The sequence below is a fragment of the Anomaloglossus baeobatrachus genome, chromosome 6 (assembly GCF_048569485.1).
Source record: "Anomaloglossus baeobatrachus isolate aAnoBae1 chromosome 6, aAnoBae1.hap1, whole genome shotgun sequence".
NCBI lineage: Eukaryota > Metazoa > Chordata > Amphibia > Anura > Aromobatidae > Anomaloglossus > Anomaloglossus baeobatrachus.
Genome location: NC_134358.1, coordinates 373,864,490 through 373,888,653, shown reverse-complemented (window position 1 = coordinate 373,888,653; position 24,164 = coordinate 373,864,490). Strand labels below are relative to the sequence as shown.

At 49.3% G+C, this 24,164-nt stretch overlaps 1 protein-coding gene across 1 annotated transcript in view; it reads left to right on the top strand.

The window, feature by feature from the left end:
• The window catches only part of PKD1L1 (polycystin 1 like 1, transient receptor potential channel interacting), an 884,746-nt gene that overhangs the window by 447,519 nt on the left and 413,063 nt on the right, over positions 1–24,164 (top strand). Inside the window, exons 23-24 of the mRNA XM_075316120.1 lie at positions 944–1,104; positions 1,491–1,841. Coding sequence (XP_075172235.1) covers positions 944–1,104; positions 1,491–1,841 — 512 coding nt within the window. The remainder of the gene's footprint in view (positions 1–943; positions 1,105–1,490; positions 1,842–24,164) is intronic.

The window sequence follows — 24,164 nt, the reverse complement described above, 5'->3', positions numbered from 1 at the left end:
AACCACTTCCATGACGCAAAAAGAGGCAACTGTCGATAAAAGATCAGCCCAGGTCGCAGTGTGTGTAGCATATGCCACACACACTAGGACAATATCACATACTTGGGCCTGGTCTGCCTTTATTTATGGTTGCTGGTCTGGCACTATGAATATCAGTTCTGACATTGTCCTGGTGTGTGTGGCATCTGCTACACATGCTGGGAGCTGGGCTGCCTTTTATCTGCAGTTGCCTCTTTTTGTGACATGGAAGCGGCTATATACAGGTTACAGGTATGTGTGCTCCAATATGGTTCTGCTTTTAATTTATCTAGGAGGCTGCATGGCACATATAATACATAATATAGAGTAGGGCCCCCCTATTGAGATGTGCCGTGACATGGCAGGGGTGGCTCAAAAAATTGATCAATTATTTGCCAAACATCTCATTTTGTATTATAGTACAGTTGGAATAAATCAGTGAATTTGCACTTTTATATGATGCATGGCACTCTCAGATCGTGCTGGCTCCCCTTTCTCTGTTTGGTTGTAGTTATGCTACATTGGTCTGATGGCTGACTACCACCATGCCATGCACGCCTGACCTTGGTTTGCAATATATTCCTCCTGTCGGTGGCTGTTCACATTCAGCTGCCTCACCCTTTTTCCACAGGCAATGCTAATTAAGCACCATACTTGGGCCTGGTACAGTACAGTTGGAATAAATCTGGGAATTGGCACTTTTTATATGATGCATGCCACTCTCAGATTGTGCTGGCTCCCCTTTCCCTTTTTCTTTATTCTTCATGTTATAGAAAATTCATTTATTTGCTGATCACCTTTGATACATATGAAAACTTATTACATATATCATACTTAGCTGGTACTACATGTTGCAGTGATATATAAAATGTTCTTTTAGTAAGATTTTCATGAGATGGATTGTCATAAAACATTTTTCTTTTAGGTCTGTTGAAATGACATGTATTGAATGTAGAGGGTTTTCAATTAATTGGAATGAACAGTTTTCACTGAAGGCTGTTTGTGCTAACTGCAGTGATATATATGACATATTATATCAATGGAATCTATACTGGATTAATGCAACAGAAAGCAGCACACCAGAAGGTATGATGAGCTTTCAACCCCTAACTGCTTATACCGTGCAAGAAATAAGGTCACCTGCAAAACATGATGTCAGATAGTGATTGCTTATTGTAATAACATTGGTTTTAGTTTTAACAACCTTACTTTTCAGAAACCAGAAAAACCATGTCGTGTTATATGTTCCAATCACACTCATTGAATATTTATGAAATAACTAAGTAAACAAAAGGAATAATGTAAGACATTATGGCGATATTGAGAAAGGAAACAAATATGAGAAGAAATAAGACGAAGAGGCGAGATAGAATAAAATATAAATGTTTATACAATTGCACATGTATAATGTAATGCACATAAAGTTTAATATAAATAAGCTGCATGTAATAAAAAGTAAACATTTTTTACAGTTCCATTTTGTCGATTAAAAGAAAGCCTAGGAGCTCCAAGTGCACTTAGTGAAAACCTGCTCCACAACGGAATATCTACAAAAGTCCCAACTTCACAGATTACAAGTAAAATTTACCCAACATCATCATCTTCAGAAAAGCAAGTTCCAGAAGATTTGCTTCCAACCAGTGACTTACCAAAAATGATTCATGATAATACGGAAAGCACAGAATCAGTACATGATCTGTACATAATGGGGTTATCTGAGTTACATCCAGATCTTCTACACGAAGGGTCTGCAGGTGGGAGAGGTGTCGTGAGTCGAGGAACAACAATTATTAGGTCAAGTGATTCAGATCCAAATTACAAAGGTAATTGCTAAATGCTTACTTGAAAAGTATACACTATAGTTATTCATAGTTTCATAGTTTCATAGTTTTTAAGGTTGAAGGGAGACTCTAAATCCATCTAGTTCAACCCGTAGCCTAACATGTTGATCCAGAGGAAGGCAAAAAAAACCCAATGTATCAAATAAGCTCCAATGGGGAAAAAAATTCCTTCCTGACTCCACATACGGCAATCAGACTAGTTCCCTGGATCAACACCCTGTCATAAAATCTAATATACATAACTGGTAATATTATATTTTTCAAGAAAGGCATCCAGGCTCTGCTTAAATGTTAGTAGTGAATCACTCATTACAACATCATGCGGCAGAGAGTTCCATAGTCTCACTGCTCATACAGTAAAGAATCCTCGTCTGTGATTGAGATTAAACCTTCTTTCCTCAAGACATAGCGGATGCTCCCGTGTTCCAGTCATAGGCCTAGGTGTAAAGAGATCTTTGGAAAGGTCTCTGTACTGTCCCCTCATATGTTTATACATTGTGATTAGATCCCCCCTAAGCCTTTGTTTTTCCAAACTAAATAACCCCAAGTTTAATAACCTGTCTTGGTGTTGCAGCCCACCCATTCCTCTAATAATCTTGGTCGCTCTTCTATCTACCTGTAAGGTTATGCTATTTATAACCTTCTATACTTTTGCTATCAAGAAAAGCATCCATTCCTCTCTTAAATTCATTCAGTGAGTTGGCCATCACCACTTCCTCAGGAAGAGAGTTCCAGAGCCTCACTGCTCTTACCATGAAGAACCCTCTTCTATGCTGATGTACGAATTTTCTTTCCTCCAATCGAAGAGAATGCCCCCTTGTTCTTGTCATAGTCCTTGGTACAAACAGATCATGGGAGAGATCTCTATATGGCCCTCTGATATATTTGTACATGTTTATTAGGTCTCCCCTAAGTCTTCTCTTTTCTAGAGTAAATAGACCTAATTTTGATAACCTTTCCGTGTATTGTAATGCACCCACTCCATTTATTATTTTAGTAGCCCGCCTCTGAACCCTTTCAAGTTCAGTAATGTCTTTCTTGAGCACCGGCGCCCAAAATCGCACACAATACTCCAAGTGTGGTCTGACGAGTGATTTGTACAGAGGGAGAATGATGTTTTCATCTCGTGACCCCAGACCTCTTCTAATGCATCCCATCACCCTATTTGCTTTGGTGGCTGCTGCCTGACACTGGGCACTCCATGTTAGCTTCTTATTGACTAAGATGCCTAAGTCTTTTTCCATGTCTGATTTCCCCAGCAGTTTCCCATTTAGTAAGTAATCGTAGCATCTGTTTCTCCTTCCCATGTGCATAACCTTACACTTATCTGTGTTAAACCTCATTTGCCATTTTTCAGCCCAATTCTCCAATTTACTCAAATCTATCTGTAGTTGCAAACTGTCCTCCTTTGTGTTATCTACCTTACATAGTTTTGTATCATCTGCAAATACTGATATTTTATTCTGTAAACCATCCACCAGATCATTAATAAATATATTAAATAGTAGGGGGCCCAATACAGACCCCTGTGGCACCCCACTAGTAACCCTGACCCAATCTGAGTATGCACCATTAATAACCACTCTTTGTTTTCTATCACTAAGCCAGCTACCTACCCATCTACACACATTTTCCCCGAGCCCAAGCTTTCTCATTTTACTTATTAGTCTTTTATGTGGGACAGTGTCAAATGCTTTACCGAAGTCGAGATAAATGACATCCAATGATTCTCCTCGGTCCACGTGAGAGCTTACATCCTCATAGAAGCTGATCAGGTTAGTTTGACAGGAGTGATCCTTCATAAATCCATGTTGGTATGGAGTTAAACAATTATTAACATTGAGACATTCCATAATAGTGTCCCTTAAAAACCCTTCAAACATTTTACCCACAACAGATGTTAAGCTTACCGGCCTATAGTTTCCAGGTTCGCTTTTACACCCTTTTTTGAATATTGGTACCACATTTGCTAGCCGCCAATCCAGTGGAACAGACCCAGTTTCTATAGAGTCTCTAAATATAAGGAATAGAGGCCTGTCTATCACATTACTTAACTCCCTTAATACCCGAGGGTGAATGCCATCAGGGCCCGGTGATTTGTCAATTTTAATGTTACTAAGTCGGTTCTGCACTTCTTCCTGGGTTAGGCAGGTCATACTTAATGAAGCGTTTACATTATCACTCTGCATTTCCCGTGGCATATGCTTTTCCTGTGTGAACACAGTTGAGAAAAAAGTATTTAAAACATTTGCTTTTCCCACATCGCTTTCTATGATTTTACCCTCATTGTTCTTTAAAGGGCCAACACCATCAATTTTAATCTTTTTTCTGTTTATATAATTAAAGAATAGTTTGGGATTTGTTTTGCTTTCCTTAGCAATGAGTCTCTCAGTTTCTACTTTTGCTAAATGTATTTGTTTTTTACACATTTTATTTTTTTCTCTATATCTTTTTAATGCTTCTTCGCTGCCTTCTTGTTTTAGCTTTTTAAATGCCTTTTTCTTATTATTCATTGCCCCTTTTACATCCTTATTTAGCCACATTGGTTTTCTCCTGTTCCTAGCCCTTTTATTTCCGTATGGTATGGCTCGCTCGCAGTGGGTGTTTAATACCGATTTAAAAATTTCACATTTATTTTATGTGCTCCCATTTTTGAGGACATTGTCCCAATCAATTTGGCGAAGGTCTTCTCTAAGCTGATCAAACTTTGCTTTTCTGAAATTCAGCGTTTTTGTAACCCCCCTCCAAGGCACCTTACTGAAGGACAAGTGGAATTGTATTATATTGTGGTCACTATTCCCTAGGTGCCCATCCACTCGTATGTCTGTTATTCTATGTTATCATGTTTGTCTGCGCTGCAGCCCCAGCGCAGACAGTGGTGCAGGGGCTGCAGCCACTGTCTGCGCTTTATGTCAGCTGAATGTTTTGCCGACGCTGCGCGCTCAGAGTCAAGCGCTCTGTGCACAACTATTCCACCAATGGAACCTGCCTGACCTCAGCTGCTTACCTTTGATTGGCGGACGGCTACGGCTGCATTGGAAAAGTTGAGCACAGAGAGTCCGACTCTGCGCGCGCAGCGCCGGCAAAACAATCATCTGACATAAATTGCTGACAGGAGCTGTGGCCCCTGCACCGGCCACAATAGTCAACGAGGGCACGGGCCAGCAGACAGCAAGAAGCAGAGATGAGGCAGCCGAGGGAACGCAGGATAGGTGGGAAGAATGGTGTTTTTTTGTGTGTGTGTGTATGTGAAGGACAGCACATTAACCCCTTAGCGACCTATGATGTCCTGGGTACGTCATGGCTCCCTGGTACTTAAGGACCCATGACGTACCCAGTACGGTGGCTGCGATCGCTTTGCAATTACCTTAGATTCAGGGAGGAGGGGACCTCTGCCTGACCTCAGGAGGTGTGGTGTCTTCTCCCCGGACCTACAGAGGCTTTGATTGGTTGACGAACGCCACTCAGCCAATCACAGCCACTGTAATGTTTCAGCCATTGATTGATAGCCACATTATTATAGACTAAGGACAAGGTGGGTACATTACTATAGGATAGGGACAAGGTGGACACATGACTATAGGATGGGGATATTGCTAAAGGATGGGGACATTACAATACTATTGGATGGGGACATTACTATAGAATGGGGACAAGGCTGGGGACATTACTATAGGATGGGGACAAGGTGGGCACATTACTATGGAATGGGGACATTACTACAGGATGGGGACAAGGTGGATACATTACTATGGAAAGGGGACATTACTACAGGATGGGGAGAAGGCTGGGGACATTACTATAGGATGGGGACAAGGTGGGCACATTACTATAGGATGGGGACATTACTATAGGATGGGGACAAGGTTGGCACATTACTATAGGATGGGGACATTACTATAGGATGGGGACAAGGTGGGCACATTACTATAGGATGGGGACATTACTATAGGATGGGGACAAGGTTGGCACAATACTGTAGGTTGGGGACAAGGTTGGCACAATAATATAGGATGGGGACTAGGATGGGCACAGTACTACAGGATAGGGACATTACTACAACGGGACAAGGATGGGAAACATTACTATAGGATAGGGATAAGGCTGGGGACATTACTATAGGATAGACACATTACTATAGGATAGGCACAAGGTGGGCACGCTACTATAGGATGGGGACTTTACTATAGGATGGGCACAAGGTAGCACATTACTATAGGATGGGGACACTACTGTAGGATGGGCACATTACTATAGAATGGGACAACTATAGGATGGGGACAGTACTACAGGATAGGGAGATTGCTACAAGGGGACAAGGATGGGGAACATTACTATAAGATGGGGACAAGGATAAACACATTACTACAGAATGGGCACATTACGATAAGATGGGGACAAGGCTGGGGACATTACTATAGGATGGGGACAAGGATGAGCACATTACTACAGGATGGGTACATTGCGATAAGATGGGAACAAGGCTGGGGACATTACTATAGGATGGGGACAAGGATGGGGCACTCCAAAGACATACAGATAGGGACTTTAGATTGTGGGGACAGTGTTCCTGATGTATGTAAAGCGCTGCGGAATATGTTAGCGCTATATAAAAAATAAAGATTTGATTTGATTTGATTTACCATAGGATGGGGACAAGGATGAGCACATTACTGTAGGATGGGGACTAGGATGGGGCACAATACTACAAGGGGACAAGGATGGGCACGCTACAACAAGATGGGGAACATTACTAAAATCTACTGGCAAAAATTTCTATATGGTGCTAATTGTAACACTATTAGTTACACGAAATGGATGAAATGTAAAAACAAAACCTCAAAATAAGGCATGACATTTTTTTTTTACCATCAATTTTTTTTTTTAGATATTTAAACAAAGAATGTGCACATTTATTATAATAAACAAGTGAAAAATGTTCAAAATCAGTGATCCAAAGATGTGTAAAAAAAAATATATATATATATGGTATCAATAAAAATGTCACTTAGTCCTGCAAAGAGTGCGGCCCCCAAATTATTTTTTTTTCCTCTGTGTGGCCCATACACCCAGCCGAGTTTGAGACCCTTGATCTAGATATACAGTGGAACCTTGGATTAGGAGTAACTTGATTTGAGAGCGTTTTGCAAGACAAATGTGCCACCCCCACGTCAGCAGCCGGGCTGCTTGGATCTGGATCCGCGGTGGCTCGAGGGGCGTCCGGACCCGGGGGTCTCACGGCCACTCAAATAAAGGGGGAGTATTTACAGGGGATGGAGTATGGAATAGTTTTTGACACCACCCGTGGTGTGTGGTAAGGTGGAGTACCACGGCTGCGGCTGGGAGTACCCGGTGGCGATGGAGTGGGCAGCCAGGTGTTTAACCCCTCCACGGGTAGGGGGGTAGTGCCCCGGGACTCAATGAGGGTGACAAGGAGGTGCCGTTGGGGAGGTAAGAGTCACTTGCGTATTCACTCAGTCCAATAACGCTGACACCGACAACTGTAGTAAACCAAAGTTCTGGACACCGCTGCCGCTGAGGGGTAGCACGTTTAGGTCCCGTTTCTGTTGGTGTTGCCTGTTGATCTGTGACCTTTCCCTTGGCACCTTGTTTCTCTCTGGTTGGTCCCTGTAGCCTGAAACTAGTCAGGTCCCGCTCCCCAGTATGGTTAACTGAGAGAGCTTGCTCTTAGGGTTCATGCTTGGGATTTCTTGGACCGTATTTGTACAAAGTCCTATCCCTCTCGTAGCGCTAGTACCCCGATTTTGGAGCCGGTGGAGAGCGGATATTGAAGGCTCCATTCTTGTCGGGTGAATTGTCAGGTTGCTTGAAGCTACTCCTTGACCTAGGGTCCACGTACCCCGTCGTGCCCTAGCCCCTGCCCGGTGATGGTACATGGCCGCCGGCTGTCCTCCACGACAGTGCCGTGCCCCCTGTCACGATCCCCTGCGACTGGGGGTCCAGCTCATACCAGGCCCAGACCAACGTCTGCTACCTAGTAGTTCCAAGGAGCCCAGCTCCTGACCTCCTCTCACTTTCACCTCCAACACTACACTTCAACTGACTGACTCCTGACACTCCTGACCTCCCCTTAACCAACCCCCCAAGTGGGTGACTCTATTCCCCTCAGGCTGTCCACTGGTGTGTCTGGTGGGTGTGGTGCAGAGTGTTCCTAGGATTTTGATTAGCTGGTCTTGGCAACACCATTGGTTAGGGACCCGTAACCAAGGAGGAGGTGGATATTGCACAGAAGGGCAAATTGCACAATACGTTGTGACGACCTGATAGGCCAGGGCATCACACAAGCAAAGATTTCTTTAAGAGCAATGAGTTGCAATTGTACTGCCCCCATGTCAGCGGCCGAGCCGCTCGGATCCGGAACTGCGGTGGCTCGAGGGTTCTCCGGACCCCGGGGGTCGTGCGGACACTCGAATTTAAAAGGGGAGATATGTACAGGGGGGTTAGAAGTTCGTGACGCCACCCACGGTGCGTGGTAAGATGGAGTACCACCACTGCTGTTGGGAGCGCCCAGTGGCGGTAGTATGGCAGCAAAGTGTTAACCCCTCCGTGGGTAAGGGGTTTTGCCCTGGGGACCGGTGGTGGTGGTAGAGGGGTGCCGTTGGGGAGGAAGAAGGTTTCTGCATACTCACTCAGTCCAAGAATACTGACACCGACAACTTGTAAACCAGAATTCTGAGCACCGCTGCAGCAGGGAGGGAGCACGCTTGGATGTATGCCCTTGGTGTTGCCTGTTAGCCTGTGACCTTTTCCGTGGCACTTTCTTCACTATTTGGACCCTGTAGTATGGAACTAGTCAGGACCCGCTCACCCGTATGGCTAACGGAGTTAGCTTGCACTCAGGGTTCATGCTTGGGATTTTCTGCACTATGTATTGGGAAAGTCTTATCCCCTCGTTGCGCTAGTACCCCGATTTTGGAGCGGGTGGAGGATGAATCTAGAAGACTTCATCCTCGTCGGGTAAATTACCAGGATGCGTGAAGCTACTGCTGGCCTAGGGTCCACGTACCCCGTCATGCCCTGGCCCCTTGCCGGAGATGGCTCAAGGCCGCCGGCTGCCCTCCTCGGCAGATCCGTGCCCCTTGACATGATCCCCTGCGACCGGGGTTCCAGCTCCTACCAGGCCCAGACCAACGTCTGCCACCTAGTATTTACAGGGAGCCCGGCTCCTGACCTCTTCTCTCCTCAACTCCACCACTCCTGTGACTCTTCCCTACCAACCCCCCAAGTGGGTGGCCCTATTCCCTTCAGGCCCCCCAATGGTGTTTCTGGTGGGTGTGATGCAGAGTGTTCCTAGGGTTTTGACTGGCTCTGCTCTTAGCAACACCGAAGGCCAGGGATCCGTAACCAAGGAGGATGCGGATACTGTGCAGAAGGGCAGTTTGCACAATACCCTGTGACGACCTGATAGGCCAGGGTGTCACATTCCCCCTTGGTTAAACGTAGCTCGTCCCCGAGCTAGAGGACACCAGAGGATTATTTTGTATTAACCTTTGAAAAAGGAAAAAGTAACATTAGTAAAGCATTTATTAACAGGTTCATCCAACACAGGAGAGGCACTTTTCTTAAACGTTACTAACTGGTTCATCGTCCAACAGTGGGACGCTACCAGTTTTAATGGTAACGGAGGCTCAAGCTACTCTGTTGCAGCCCCTTCCGGCAACAGTCCAGTTCCAATGTCCCGGACCCAATAACCCGCCACCCAAATAAACTGACCCCCTGGAAACCTATCCGCGGGTCCGTGACCCGGGTGTTGTCTTTAGACGATTCTGGTTGGTACAAGAGGTGCAACTATTCACAATACACAAGTTCGTGCTGGTCACGCCAGTCCTGTGACCATGGTCCATGTTTACTTATATATACTTATAAAATATAACGGAGTCCATGTACCGGGTGTACACACTGAAAAGGAATTTGGTTGTTAATCAGGTAACTTCTTCGTTCATTTTCAATTATTTACTCAAACTTTCATTTGCTGATATCTATATGAAAAACAACAAACTGTGAAAAACAATAAATGAAAACACTGATACCTCACAGTTCTATGGCATCGTAAAACTACTGACATTATAACATTTTTCAACATTCTTCTCTGTACCTCCATGGAGCTTGACCAAAGTTTACACGAGTTGATCTCCTCAATGTTGGGTCCTCATCCCCTTCTGATGAAGTGGCTACACTCCCTACAGGTTCCTTGCCCTCTGTGCTGGGTGTAAATTGCAAAACCCTACGTGTTTGTGGCAAGGGAACTGGTGCTACTCTAGGTGCTGGAGTGGGTGCAGTGTCAGTAAGGGGTACTTTACATGCTGCAACATCGCTAGCCGATGCTAGCGATGTCCAGCGCGATAGCACCCGACAACGTCGCACATATGATATGTGGTGATTGCTGCCATAGCGAATATTATTGCTATGGCAGCTTTACACGCACATACCTGCTCTGCGACGTCGCTGTGACTGCTGAACAATCTCTCCTTCAAGGGGGAGGTGCGTTCGGCGTCACAGTAACGTCACTGCAACGTCACTAATCGGCCGGCCAATAGAAGCGGACTGGCGGAGATGAGCGGGACATAACATCCCGCCCACCTTCTCCCTTCCGCATTGCCGTCAGGATGCAGGTAAGGAGATGTTTGTCGTTCCTGCGGCTTCACCCAAAGCGATGTGTGGAGCTGCAGGAGTGACAAACAACATCGTACCTGTGGTCGACCCGACATTATGGAAATAAACGACGTGACACAGATCAGCGAAATTGTACGCTTCTGTGCTCCTTCATTGTTCCACCTAGGATTTACACGTTGCGATGTCGCTACCAGCGCCGGATGTGCGTCACTAACGACGTGACCCCGATGATATAGTGGTAGCGATGTCGCAACGTGTAAAGTACCCCTAAGCCTTTCCTGCTCTGGTTCTTCCACGGGTTGTGGAAATGTTAACACAGGGACTATTACTGCATAGGCCAATCTTCCGGAAAATCACCTAGAACGGTATGGATCTCCTTCTTTCTTCCTTCCACCACTGGAGGCTGGGCCTGAGGTTCTTCGATCCTTCTTAAAGGTTCTGGGCACTTCTTCAGATGATCTCTACATACCGTAGCCGTAGTTCTCCCATGATCTTTGCTGATCAAACAGGTCTAATGGTTGTCAAAGTTGGATGGCTGTATAACATATGATTCTTTCTCCTACTGATCATACAATTTGTGTTGCCTCCTTTTACTTTTTAGCACGATTTCACCAGGAGCAAAGGGGGTTGCTTTAGCTCGTTTGTTAAAGTTTCTTTCTTGCAGCTCCCGGGTTGGATCCAAGCTTTCCTCGACGCACTTCTGAATCTGTTTGTACTGGGCTTGGCGACGTGAGTCCCAATCTTCTCTGGGTGCATAGGTTTCAGGCAATTCAACCTCCATCTCCAAGTCCACTGGGAGTCTTCCCGGGCGGACTCTCATCAGGTATGCTGGGGTACATTTGGTAGATCACACTGGGATGTTGTTGTAGATGTCCACCAGGTCTGGCAGTTTTTCAGGCCACTGGTTGCGCTCCTCTAGAGGAAGGGTCTTCAATAGATCGATCATCAGGTGGTTCATCTTCTCGCACATCCCATTTGTCTGCGCATGATAGGATGCAGTGCAAATCTTCTTGCACCTGTACAGACTGCAGAACTCCTGGAAGATCTCAGCCTCCAACGCAGGACCCTGGTCTGTCAACTCGATCGGGGTACCCATGTGGCCTACAGAAGTGGGCCTGAAACGCCCTTGCTGCAGTACTGGCAGTCAAATCCTTAACAGGTACCAACGCCAGGAACCGTGAGTAGTGGTCAACCATCGTGAGCGCATACGTGTACCCACTTCGGCTGGGGGTCAGCTTGACATGGTCCAGAGCCACGATCTCCAGGGGCTGCTTGGTGACAATCGGCTGAAGTGGTGCTCGCTGACTAGTGCTATCCTGCCTCCTCAAGGCACAGGGGCCACGATTCCTACACCAGGCTTCTATAGAGTCTCTCATTCCTATCCAGTAGAAGCGGCGTCTCTGCAATATCGCCAGCTTCTTCCACCCAAAGTGCCCGACTCTGTCATGGTATGCCTCCAGCACCACTGGGACGTATGACTTGGGGACCACAATCTGGCATATTCTCTCATAGGTCTTGGGGTTGGTCAAGCCCCTGTACAGTTTACCTTGGTGCAGATAAAGCCGACTCCGGTCTTGCCACAATTTCTTGGCCTCTTCTGGAGCGCCTGGTCCAAGACAGGCATCAGCTCTGGCCAGCAGCACCTTGACTAACTTGATCGCAGGGTCCCAATCCTGGGCTTCTTGCCAGCCATGGTGAGGCAACGGGTTACAGGTCAACTCCTGCTGACGAACACTGGATCTGGATCGTCCCTCAGGTGGGGGCTGATGGAACGTAGGTAGCTCGACTTCTTCCAGGTCATATTCGTCTCTCCCATCATCGAACAAATGGGGCATCCTGGATAGGACATCTGCATTGGCGTTCTTACGGCCAGCCCTGTATTTGATAACGAAATCATAATTGGCTAACCGTGCGACCCATTGTTGCTCCAAGGCTCCCAGCTTCGCCGTATCCAAGTGAGTCAATGGATTATTGTCTGTGTACACCGTGAACTTTGCAGCAGCAAGGTAGTGCTTGAACCGTTCGGTCACAGCCCAGATGAGTGCCAGGAACGCTAACTTGAAGGAGCTATAATTTTCTGGATTTCTCTCCGTCGGTCTTAACTTCCAGCTGGCATAAGCGATTACCTTCTCCTTGCCCTTCTGCACCTGTGACAAGAAGGCTCCTAATCCCACATTACTGGCATCTGTATACAACACAAATGGGAGGCCGTAATCAGGATAAATTCATATGTATAATATATAGAAAGGATAAATCCTATATATATTTGCGCTGAACCACAACAATGTAAACTTGGAAAAAAGATAGTATTTTATTTTATTTTATTTTGTTCTCCACTCACACAATAAAAAACAGGGAGTTTCACACAAACTCTATTATAAAACACCACAAGCCATTAAAGCATATGGAGCCTCGGCCGACGGCTACCATCTGCTAATATAGATCGCAAAAATACAAGTACTTGTATACAATTTGGAAATGTGATAAAATTACTAAATAAAACCTCAGGGAAGGTTTTCTAATAGTTCACAAAGTGTACAAAACAAATCTCCGTTTTAAGGATAGTGACTTCTGTGCTACAATAACACAAGGTCTTCAAATATTGCTTTAATTCGTGCACGCCACAAAAGCTGCAACTGTCTTTAACAGGATTATTATTATCAGCACATCTAGCGTATTACTGCTCAATATTTCCAAGAATGTAGCAATTTAACAGATAGTTGCTGTCTCTGCGCTACAAGTTTCTCGGTACCAGGATACAAAGTCTCCAGCAGAATATAACAGGCTGTCTTTGCGCTGTGAGTTTTTACATGTACCTGAATATAGGGTTTAAGCAAGAGCACAGCAAGTTTCTCCCTTGTGCAGGCTCCTGGATTCCTGGAGAGAGGATATAACAGGCTTTTGCAAGAACACAACAGGTTTCTCCCTTGTGCAGGCTCCTGGATTCCTGGAGAGAGGATACCGCCTGAGCGCTTTTCAGAAGTACCTGATTAAAGGATTTTTAACGGAGATATAACAAATTCCTCCTCTGTGTAGGCTCCTGATTTCCTGAAACGAAGATACCGCCAGGGCTTTTGAATTGCGGCAGAGCTCCTAGGTACAGGATCCTTCCAGATTCTAGAGGATTAGCTAGGGCGTTAACCCCTGTCAGCAGATTTGAGATCCAGAAACTTGAGTAGACACACAATCCGGCTATTCCGCCGTGAAAAGAAAATAGGTGCACTGAGCTTGATCCAACACGTATTTTGTGGGCGTTACCAGTCCCCTTCCTCAATTTGAAACATTGGGTTTAGCGCTGACCTCATATTTATTTGTATGTAATCAGGATAAGTCAAGATTTCATTCCTTGTAGGACAGACTTCATCCGCTTGAAAGAATCTTCTTGTTCCATGCCCCATTGGAATGGAGGCCGCGAGGATTTAACGTGTACAGTCTAACCCACCAGAAGATCCTGCAAGGGGGCTGCCATCTGGGTATACCCCTTGACAAACCTCCGGTAGTACCCCATCAGGCCCAGGAACTGCCGCACCTCTCTGACAGTAGTGGGTTGTGGCCAGTTCTGGATGGCTGTGATCTTTTCAGGGTCCGGTGCCACACCTTCGGCACTCACTACATGCCCCAAGTACTGCACCTTCGGTTTCAACAAGTAGCACTTGGACGGCTTGAGCTTCATTCCGTACTTGGAAGTAAGTAGCAGACTTCAGAGCGGCTAACGATTTCTCAATGTGGGGCAAAGGGTAGGCGCCCTTTTGGGTTATCTTGTTAATCTGGCGGTAATTTACACACATCCTCATAGTCCCATCTTTCTTTTTTACCAGTACCAGTGGGGCGGCCCAGGGACTGCAGCTATGACGGATCACTCCTGCTTCTTTCATGCTTCTGAGCATATCTTTGGCACGCTGGTAATGGGCAGGTGGTGTGGGCCTACACCTCTCATTGATAGGTGGGTGACTGGCAGTGGGTATATGGTGTTGAACCCCCTTAATCCGCCCAAAATCCAGTGGGTGTTTGCTAAAGACCTGCTTGTACTCCCTGACCACCCTGTAGACCCCTTGTTTATGATGTGCAGGTGTAGAGTCGGTGCCCTTGTGTAACACCTGACACCACTTCTCTACCGGGCCCTGGGGATTAGCACTGGGGAGCTGACTAGGCTTGTCTGGAGAGCCTGTTGCATGGATGTGTGACGCCCTGAACCCCAGGGGTCACAGGTCACTACACTCACCACATACACCCCCACACTAGAAAGGTACCACCAGTCAACCACAAAGACCTGATTGCCTCCCTCAGAGTCAGACAGGCAGACCAGGTGGGCGGAGTCAGGCAGAAAGACACGCCCCCCCGAAGAGTCTGCTGGCCTGAGGCAGGAACACAGTAGACTGTTCAGTTCAGTACAGTGGAGAGTAGTGGAGTACAGTTCTGCTTGGGGCCTGGGCTGGAGCCTAGGACCCCAGATCAGTCAGGCAGGCAGACGGCAGTGGCCGCCTGCAGGAGACCGGGAATACGACCGGTGGAACCTCGAGGGACCGGGACAGGGTAGTGGTCTGCCGGAACCGAACCGGGGAGCCAACAGGATACCGGAGCACCAGGCTGGATACTCAGACCCCAAACTCGGCTATACTAGGCTACGCCACCACCATAGTCAGATTAACTGATTGCGGTGTGGACCTCAGGGGTTCATTTCCACCAAAGTTCCGATTGAAGGCAACAGCCCAACCCGTCTGGATAAGAGCCACCACCAGAGGCCAGAGATCCAAGGACCAGCGTCTGCGAGCAAAAGGGGCTCCTACGACACATACACGCCAGGGAGCGGACTACCAGTGCCCAGGCACAGTGGTCACACTACAAACACAGGTGCAGGAGAAAGGCGGACATTGCCAACCCGACTGCGGGCCCCGTCTATTCCTCCGATTGGTTTACCAGTGACTCTGTGTGGTTTAATCGTGAGTACACCAGTGCCATCCGGCACCGCACCGTGCCGCACCACAACCCTGCGCCTGCACTCCGGCCCTTGCACAACCGGGCCTCGGGACCAACATCCCCTACCCACGGAGGGGTCAACACCTAGCTGCGCCACTACACCGCTCCCGGGAGTCCCCGTACCTTCACCGCAGCGGTGGTGTCCACCATCACCACAACCCGTGGGTGGCGTCACGAACAATCATCCCAAAACCAAACACCCGCATTCCCCCGCGTCTAGCGCCAACCCCCCTTGCAGAGCGACGTGACCCCCGGGTCCGTGAGAGGCTCGAGACACCACCCGCAGTACGAGCACGGATCCGAGTGGCTCGGCGGTCGCAGCCGTGGCCGCGGGGCGGTACAGATGTCGTCTGCATTTACCGTAAACAGCTTGGCTATGGTGGCATATCGGGGTAGTGTAACTTCCTCCTTCCCACAGTTTAGCACTCTTACGGGCACTCTCCTCTTCTGGACATCGACTACCCCTCTGGCCGTAAACACGGTGGGCCAATGCTCTAAGGGTAGGGGCTCTACCACTGCCTGGTAAGCTTGTCCCTGGGAACCTGAAGCTGCCCTGTACCATATCAACATTTCACTTCGTGGGGGCACTACTAGAGGGGCCACATCCATTACCCGTACACCACCTATCTCACCTCCGGAGAGATTTACCTGTTGCCACTGCAGGAGAGCTCAGATCTCATGTTGCAGGACTCTCTGCCGCCCTGCTCCTGCAGTCTCAGACAGCTGTTGAAGCAAAAACAACACTGCTCCCATGCAATTCTCAATGACATTTGTTCCTAAAATGATCTTCGGGTTCCGATCACTAGGGTCATTTTGTACTATTATTAAGGCCACGTCTCACTAAGCAACATCGCTAGCAACATCGCTGCTGAGGCACGACTTTTGTGACGCAACAGCGATGATGCTAGCGATATTGCTGTGTGTGACATCCAGCAACAACCTGGTCCCTGCTGTGAGGTCGCTGGTTGTTGCTGAATGTCCTGGAGCATTTTTTTAGTTGTTGCTCTCCTGCGGTGAAGCACACATCGCTGTGTGTGACATCGAGAGAGCAACAACTGAATGTGCAGTGAGCAGGGAGCCGGCTTCTGCGGACGCTGGTAACCAATGTAAATATCGGGTAACCAAGAAGCCCTTTCCTTGGTTACCCGATATTTACCTTCGTTACCAGCGTCCGCTGCTCTCACGCTGTCAGTGCCGGCTCCCTGCTCCCTGCACACATAGCCAGACTACACATCGGGTAATTAACCCAATGTGTACTCTGGTGTCACGCTCCCCGGCTCCTCTGCCATGCTCCCCGGCTCCCCTGCCATGCTCCCCGGCTCCCCTGCCTTGCTCACCGGCTCCCCTGCCACGCTTCCCCGCTCTCAGGTCACGCTCCGCCGCTTCCGTACCGTGCTTCCCGGTCCCCTGCTCCACAGCCTTCATGCCCCATCACCTGCGGTCTCCAGGCAGCCCGGTCCCCGCTCCCGGCGCCCATCGGCAACGCTGAGCCAGCACGGCACTACTGCCTCCTGTGCACTGCTCCCTGCTTTGGCTTCTGGCACCCGGGCCTCGCGCATGCGCATTAGGGCGCGCGCGCGGTCATTGACCCTCTCTTAAAGGGCCAGTGTCCTCCAACAGGATATTGAAGAATCAGGTACAGGGTATATAGGGGGATCCTTTCCAAGTGGGTGGGGCCTGTTCTTCGTGTTTGCTAAGCTAGGAGTCAGGTCTCCCTGTGTCTTGTGCCATACTTACCTATCTCTCTTGTAGAGTCGCTCCTGTCTCGCCAACCGGTCCTGACGCTTCCCGAACCCCGAACGGTGACTGTCTGCCATCTCGTCAGTCCCTACCATCTCCGATCCCTGGATCCGTGTGGTGACCCACCTCCTCGCTCCGCTGGTTCCGGACTCTGCCTAACATCATCTCGGCCTCCGAACCTGAGCTCCGTCACCCGGACTACCTTCAGAGACTCCGTGGTCCCAGGGACTTCTTCACTGCACTCCTCTGAACGGACTGTCCTTCTACCCGTAGTGCTCCGGCTACCGGGCACCTTGCCCTCGGTGAGGTGTTCAGCCCAGTGGATCCACCTCCTGGGCCTACCCGTCCACCTGGTCCTAACAGAACAGGCCATGGATCGCGCCGAAGCACTAGCGGCCCAGCTGGGCAACTTGCAGCAGGAGCTCGGACGACAGCGCGAGACCCAGTCCCGCATGCTGGCCTTCATGTCCTCGGTGGATACCCGCTTGAACACGCTGCAAGCAACCGCCATATCCCTGGCATCTCAGGCTTCTACAGCACGGCCCACAGCCACAGTTCCCGTGGCGGCTATCTCGGAAGCTTCTAAACTCCGCTTGGCCTCTCCACCCCGCTATGCCGGAGATCCTAAGACCTGCAGAGGATTCTTGAATCAGTGCTCCCTCCACTTTAAGCTGCTTCCGCACCTGTTTGCCTCCGACCAAGCCAAGGTGGCGTTTGTGATGTCCCATCTGGAGGGTGAGGCACTGGCCTGGATGAACCCCTTGTGGGAGAGGGAGGACCCTGTAACTGCTAACATCCAGGACTTCCTGCAGGCGTTTAGAACCACCTTTGACGAACCCGGACGTGCCGCCGCGTCCGCCTCATCACTCCTCAGGCTATGTCAGGGGACCATGACGGTGGGGCAATATGCCATCCGCTTTCGCACCTTGGCCTCAGAATTGGGGTGGAACAATGAAGCCCTCACCGCCGCCTTCTGGGAAGGACTCTCCAGTCGTATTAAGGACGAGCTTGCGGGCCGCGATGTTCCTTCCACTCTGGATGCCCTAATTGCACTAGCCACCCGCATGGACCTCAGATTCCAGGAACGATCCAAAGAGGTGTCCCGCGAGAGACGTCCGATACGGCATTCCTCTCCTCCGCAGAAGCCCGTCGTACCTCAGTCGGCATCGTCTGGCGTCTCTGTCCACGAACTCATGCAGATTGACCGTCTGAGGCAGTCTGAACAACACCGAGCAGAACGGCTCGCTAAGGGTCTCTGCTTTTACTGCGGAGAGGGCACACACCTGCTACGTTCCTGTCCAGAGAGGCCGGGAAACTCCAAAGCCTAGGGTTGGTAGGAGAGGCCACCCTAGGTGCTGGGGCTCTCTCAGACCCGGTTACGTGGACTGTTCAAGTGACAACGGGAGAGACGCGGTTCACAGCCGAGGCGTACCTCGATTCCGGGGCAGCAGGCAATTTCATCCAGCAGGCCACGGTGGACAAGTACCAGGTGCCGGTTACACCACTCGACAAACCCCTTGTGATTGCCTCTGTAGATGGGAGACCCCTCTCTGACACCATCTCGTCGATCACCAAGCCAGTAGAACTACGTATCGGTGCCCTGCACACCGAGAACATCACTCTCTACGTCCTCCCACACATGTCTCATCAAATCCTGCTGGGACTCCCCTGGTTACGGACACACGAACCGTCGGTCAGCTGGCGTACTGGTGAAATTACCCGATGGGGCTCCTCTTGCCACGAGAACTGCCTGAAGTCTATACAGCTCATCCGACGACCTCCGGTTCCGGAGTCCCTACCAGGACTGCCTTCGGCCTATTGGTCCTTCGCGGACGTCTTTGATAAAAAGGAGTCAGAGGTACTGCCGCCACATCGTCCTTACGACTGTGCCATCGACCTACTCCCGGGAACTACACCACCTCGAGGACGGATATATCCTTTGTCCCCTGCTGAAACAAGGGCCATGTCTGACTATATCACTGAGAACCTGGCAAGGGGATTCATCCGGAGATCCTCCTCTCCTGCTGGAGCAGGCTTCTTCTTCATTAAGAAGAAAGAGGGCGACCTGCGCCCATGCATTGACTACCGGGGATTGAACCAAATCACCGTAAAAAATAAATACCCCCTGCCGCTCATCCCCGAATTGTTTGATCGGCTTAGAGGAGCTCGTGTGTTTACCAAGTTGGATCTTCGGGGTGCCTACAACCTGGTCCACATCCGCTCTGGGGACGAATGGAAGACCGCATTCAATACTCGCGATGGGCATTACGAGTATTGTGTGATGCCCTTCGGCCTGTGTAACGCACCAGCAGTCTTTCAAGAATTGGTGAACGACGTGTTCCGGGACCTTCTCTACGTCTGTGTGGTGGTATATCTGGATGACATCCTGGTCTTCTCTCCGGACCTCCATTCCCACAGAGAGAACGTGCAGCTGGTACTACAAAGACTGAGAGAGAATCGTCTGTACGCCAAGTACGAGAAGTGTGTCTTCGAGCAGTCTTCTCTTCCCTTCCTGGGTTACATAATCTCCGATACCGGTCTACAGATGGACCCAGAGAAGGTCTCTTCCATTCTCAACTGGCCACCTCCTTCCGGACTGAAGGCAATCCAACGGTTTCTTGGATTTGTGAACTATTACCGTCAGTTCATCCCTCACTTCTCTGCCCTGACTGCGCCTCTCTCCGCCTTGACCAAGAAGGGGGCTAATCCAAAGGACTGGTCATCTGCGGCCGAAGCCGCGTTTGGCTCCCTGAAACAGGCCTTTGCTTCCTTTCCTGTGCTCCACCGTCCTGAGTTAAACCGACAGTTCACCTTGGAGGTGGATGCCTCCTCCTCGGGAGCCGGAGCAGTGCTCATGCAGAAGTCCTCCTCCGGGAAGATGGTTACTTGCAGTTTCTACTCCAAGAGCTTCTCAGCGCCTGAACGCAACTACACCATCGGTGACCGAGAGCTACAGTTAGGTCCAGAAATATTTGGACAGTGACACAAGTTTTGTTATTTTAGCTGTTTACAAAAACATGTTCAGAAATACAATTATATATATAATATGGGCTGAAAGTGCACACTCCCAGCTGCAATATGAGAGTTTTCACATCCAAATCGGAGAAAGGGTTTAGGAATCATAGCTCTGTAATGCATAGCCTCCTCTTTTTCAAGGGACCAAAAGTAATTGGACAAGGGACTCTAAGGGCTGCAATTAACTCTGAAGGCGTCTCCCTCGTTAACCTGTAATCAATGAAGTAGTTAAAAGGTCTGGGGTTGATTACAGGTGTGTGGTTTTGCATTTGGAAGCTGTTGCTGTGACCAGACAACATGCGGTCTAAGGAACTCTCAATTGAGGTGAAGCAGAACATCCTGAGGCTGAAAAAAAAGAAAAAATCCATCAGAGAGATAGCAGACATGCTTGGAGTAGCATAATCAACAGTCGGGTACATTCTGAGAAAAAAGGAATTGACTGGTGAGCTTGGGAACTCAAAAAGGCCTGGGCGTCCACGGATGACAACAGTGGTGGATGATCGCCGCATACTTTCTTTGGTGAAGAAGAACCCGTTCACAACATCAACTGAAGTCCAGAACACTCTCAGTGAAGTAGATGTATCTGTCTCTAAGTCAACAGTAAAGAGAAGACTCCATGAAAGTAAATACAAAGGGTTCACATCTAGATGCAAACCATTCATCAATTCCAAAAATAGACAGGCCAGAGTTAAATTTGCTGAAAAACACCTCATGAAGCCAGCTCAGTTCTGGAAAAGTATTCTATGGACAGATGAGACAAAGATCAACCTGTACTAGAATGATGGGAAGAAAAAAGTTTGGAGAAGAAAGGGAACGGCACATGATCCAAGGCACACCACATCCTCTGTAAAACATGATGGAGGCAACGTGATGGCATGGGCATGCATGGCTTTCAATGGCACTGGGTCAATTGTGTTTATTGATGACATAACAGCAGACAAGAGTAGCCGGATGAATTCTGAAGTATACTGGGATATACTTTCAGCCCAGATTCAGCCAAATGCCGCAAAGTTGATCGGACGGCGCTTCATAGTACAGATGGACAATGACCCCAAGCATACAGCCAAAGCTACCCAGGAGTTCATGAGTGCAAAAAAGTGGAGCATTCTGCAATGGCCAAGTCAATCACCAGATCTTAACCCAATTGAGCATGCATTTCACTTGCTCAAATCCAGACTTAAGACGGAAAGACCCACAAACAAGCAAGACCTGAAGGCTGCGGCTGTAAAGGCCTGGCAAAGCATTAAGAAGGAGGAAAGCACACGTTTGGTGATGTCCATGGGTTCCAGACTTAAGGCAGAGATTGCCTCCAAAGGATTCGCAACAAAATATTGAAAATAAAAATATTTTGTTTGGGTTTGGTTTATTTGTCCAATTACTTTTGACCTCCTAAAATGTGGAGTGTTTGTAAAGAAATGTGTACAATTCCTACAATTTCTATCAGATATTTTTGTTCAAACCTTCAAATTAAACGTTACAATCTGCACTTGAATTCTGTTGTAGAGGTTTCATTTCAAATCCAATGTGGTGGCATGCAGAGCCCAACTCGCGAAAATTGTGTCACTGTCCAAATATTTCTGGACCTAACTGTATTAGCAGTCAAACTGGCTCTGGAGGAATGGCGCTACCTTCTGGAGGGAGAAGTGTACCCCGTGATCATTTACACGGACCACAAGAACCTGGAATACCTGCGGTCTGCTCAGCGACTGAACCCACGACAAGCCAGGTGGTCCTTGTTCTTTGCCAGGTTCGATTTTCAGCTCCATTTTCGGCCCGCGGATAAGAATGTGCGAGCAGATGCCTTGTCCAGGCCATTCGTACCCATGGAACAGGAGGAGGAGACATCCCAGCCCATCATCTGCCCAAGTAAAATCATTCCTGTGGCCCCTGTCACTCTGGCCCAGATACCGCCCGGGAAGACCTATGTCTCTGAGACAGACAGACAAAAAGTGTTGCATTGGGGCCATGCCTCGAAAATAGCCGGCCATGCTGGTCAGAAGAGAACATGGAGTACAATTGTACGTCACTACTGGTGGCCATCCCTTCGCACGGACGTCGCTTCTTTTGTCTCAGCCTGCTCCTCTTGTGCCCGGAACAAGACGCCCAAACACCTGCCATATGGTCGCCTTCTGCCGCTGCCAATCCCCTCTGTTCCGTGGCAACACATTGCAATGGACTTTATTACAGACTTGCCCTTGTCCGCCGGACACACAGTCATATGGGTCGTGGTGGATCGGTTCTCCAAAATTTCTTATTTCGTCCCTATGGCTGGACTGCCCTCTGCCCAGGAACTCGCTGACGCCTACATACAGCACATCGTCCGGTTGCATGGCTTTACATCACACATTGTGTCCGACAGAGGAACTCAGTTTACCTCCTGCTTCTGGAGGACCCTCTGCAAACATCTGGGAGTGGCTCTGGAATTTTCTTCAGCCTACCATCCTCAGTCGAATGGCCAAGTGGAACGAGTCAATCAGATCCTGACCTCCTTGCGTCACTATGTTAATACCCATCACGATGACTGGTCCACGCTACTTCCTTGGGCTGAATTCTCCCATAACCACCACGTCAGTGAGTCCTCCTCCAGCTCTCCCTTCCATGTCGTTTACGGACTTCAGCCTTCCGTCCCATTACCTGTATCTTCTTCCTCGGATGTCCCTGCTGCTGATGCTGTAGTCCGTGACTTTACAACAATTTGGGACTCTGTCAAGACGTCCCTTGGACGTGCTTCCCTGCGGATGAAGAGACATGCAGACAAGAGGCGTCTGGATCCTCCGTGTTTCTCTCCAGGAGATCTGGTCTGGCTTGCTTCCAAGTACATCCGATTGAAGCTACCATCGTACAAGCTGGGTCCTCGCTACATCGGGCCGTTTAAAGTCATCGGCAAAATAAATGAGGTCTCCTACAAGCTGCAGCTCCCAGCCACGATGAGAATCCCCAACTCCTTCCACGTCTCCCTGCTCAAGCTGGTTGTCCTTGGTCCCTTCTCCTCTGCTGCCGGTTCTGCTCCTCCCCCTATTGCTGATGATGACATCTATGCGGTAAGGGATATCGTGGCCATGAAGACCGTGCGGGGCCGACAGTTCTTCCTGGTGGACTGGGCTGGGTATGGTCCTGAGGAAAGGTCCTGGGAACCCCGGGAGAATGTGGGTACTCCCCTGATACGTGCCTTCCTGTCCCAGTTGCGGGGAGGGGGGCGTTGGGGAGGGGGTACTGTCACGCTCCCCGGCTCCTCTGCCATTCTCCCCGGCTCCCCTGCCATGCTCCCCGGCTCCCCTGCCTTGCTTCCCCGCTCTCAGGTCACGCTCCGCCACTCCCGTGACGTGCTTTCCGGTCCCTCGCTCCACAGCCTTCATGCCCCATCACCTGCGGTCTCCAGGCAGCCCGGTCCCCGCTCCCGGCGCCCATCGGCAACGCTGAGCCAGCCCGGCACTCCTGCCTCCTGTGCACCGCTCCCTGCTCTGGCTTCTGGCACCCGGGCCTCGCGCATGCGCATTAGGGCGCGCGCGCGGTCATTGACCCTCTCTTAAAGGGCCAGTGTCCTCCAACAGGATATTGAAGAATCAGGTACAGGGTATATAGGGGGATCCTTTCCAAGTGGGCGGGGCCTGTTCTTCGTGTTTGCTAAGCTAGGAGTCAGGTCTCCCTGTGTCTTGTGCCATACTTACCTATCTCTCTTGTAGAGTCGCTCCTGTCTCGCCAACCGGTCCTGACGCTTCCCGAACCCCGAATGGTGACTGTCTGCCATCTCGTCAGTCCCTACCATCTCCGATCCCTGGATCCGTGTGGTGACCCACTTCCTCGCTCCGCTGGTTCCGGACTCTGCCTAACATCATCTCGGCCTCCGAACCTGAGCTCCGTCACCCGGACTACCTTCAGAGACTCCGTGGTCCCAGGGACTTCTTCACTCCACTCCTCTGAACGGACTGTCCTTCTACC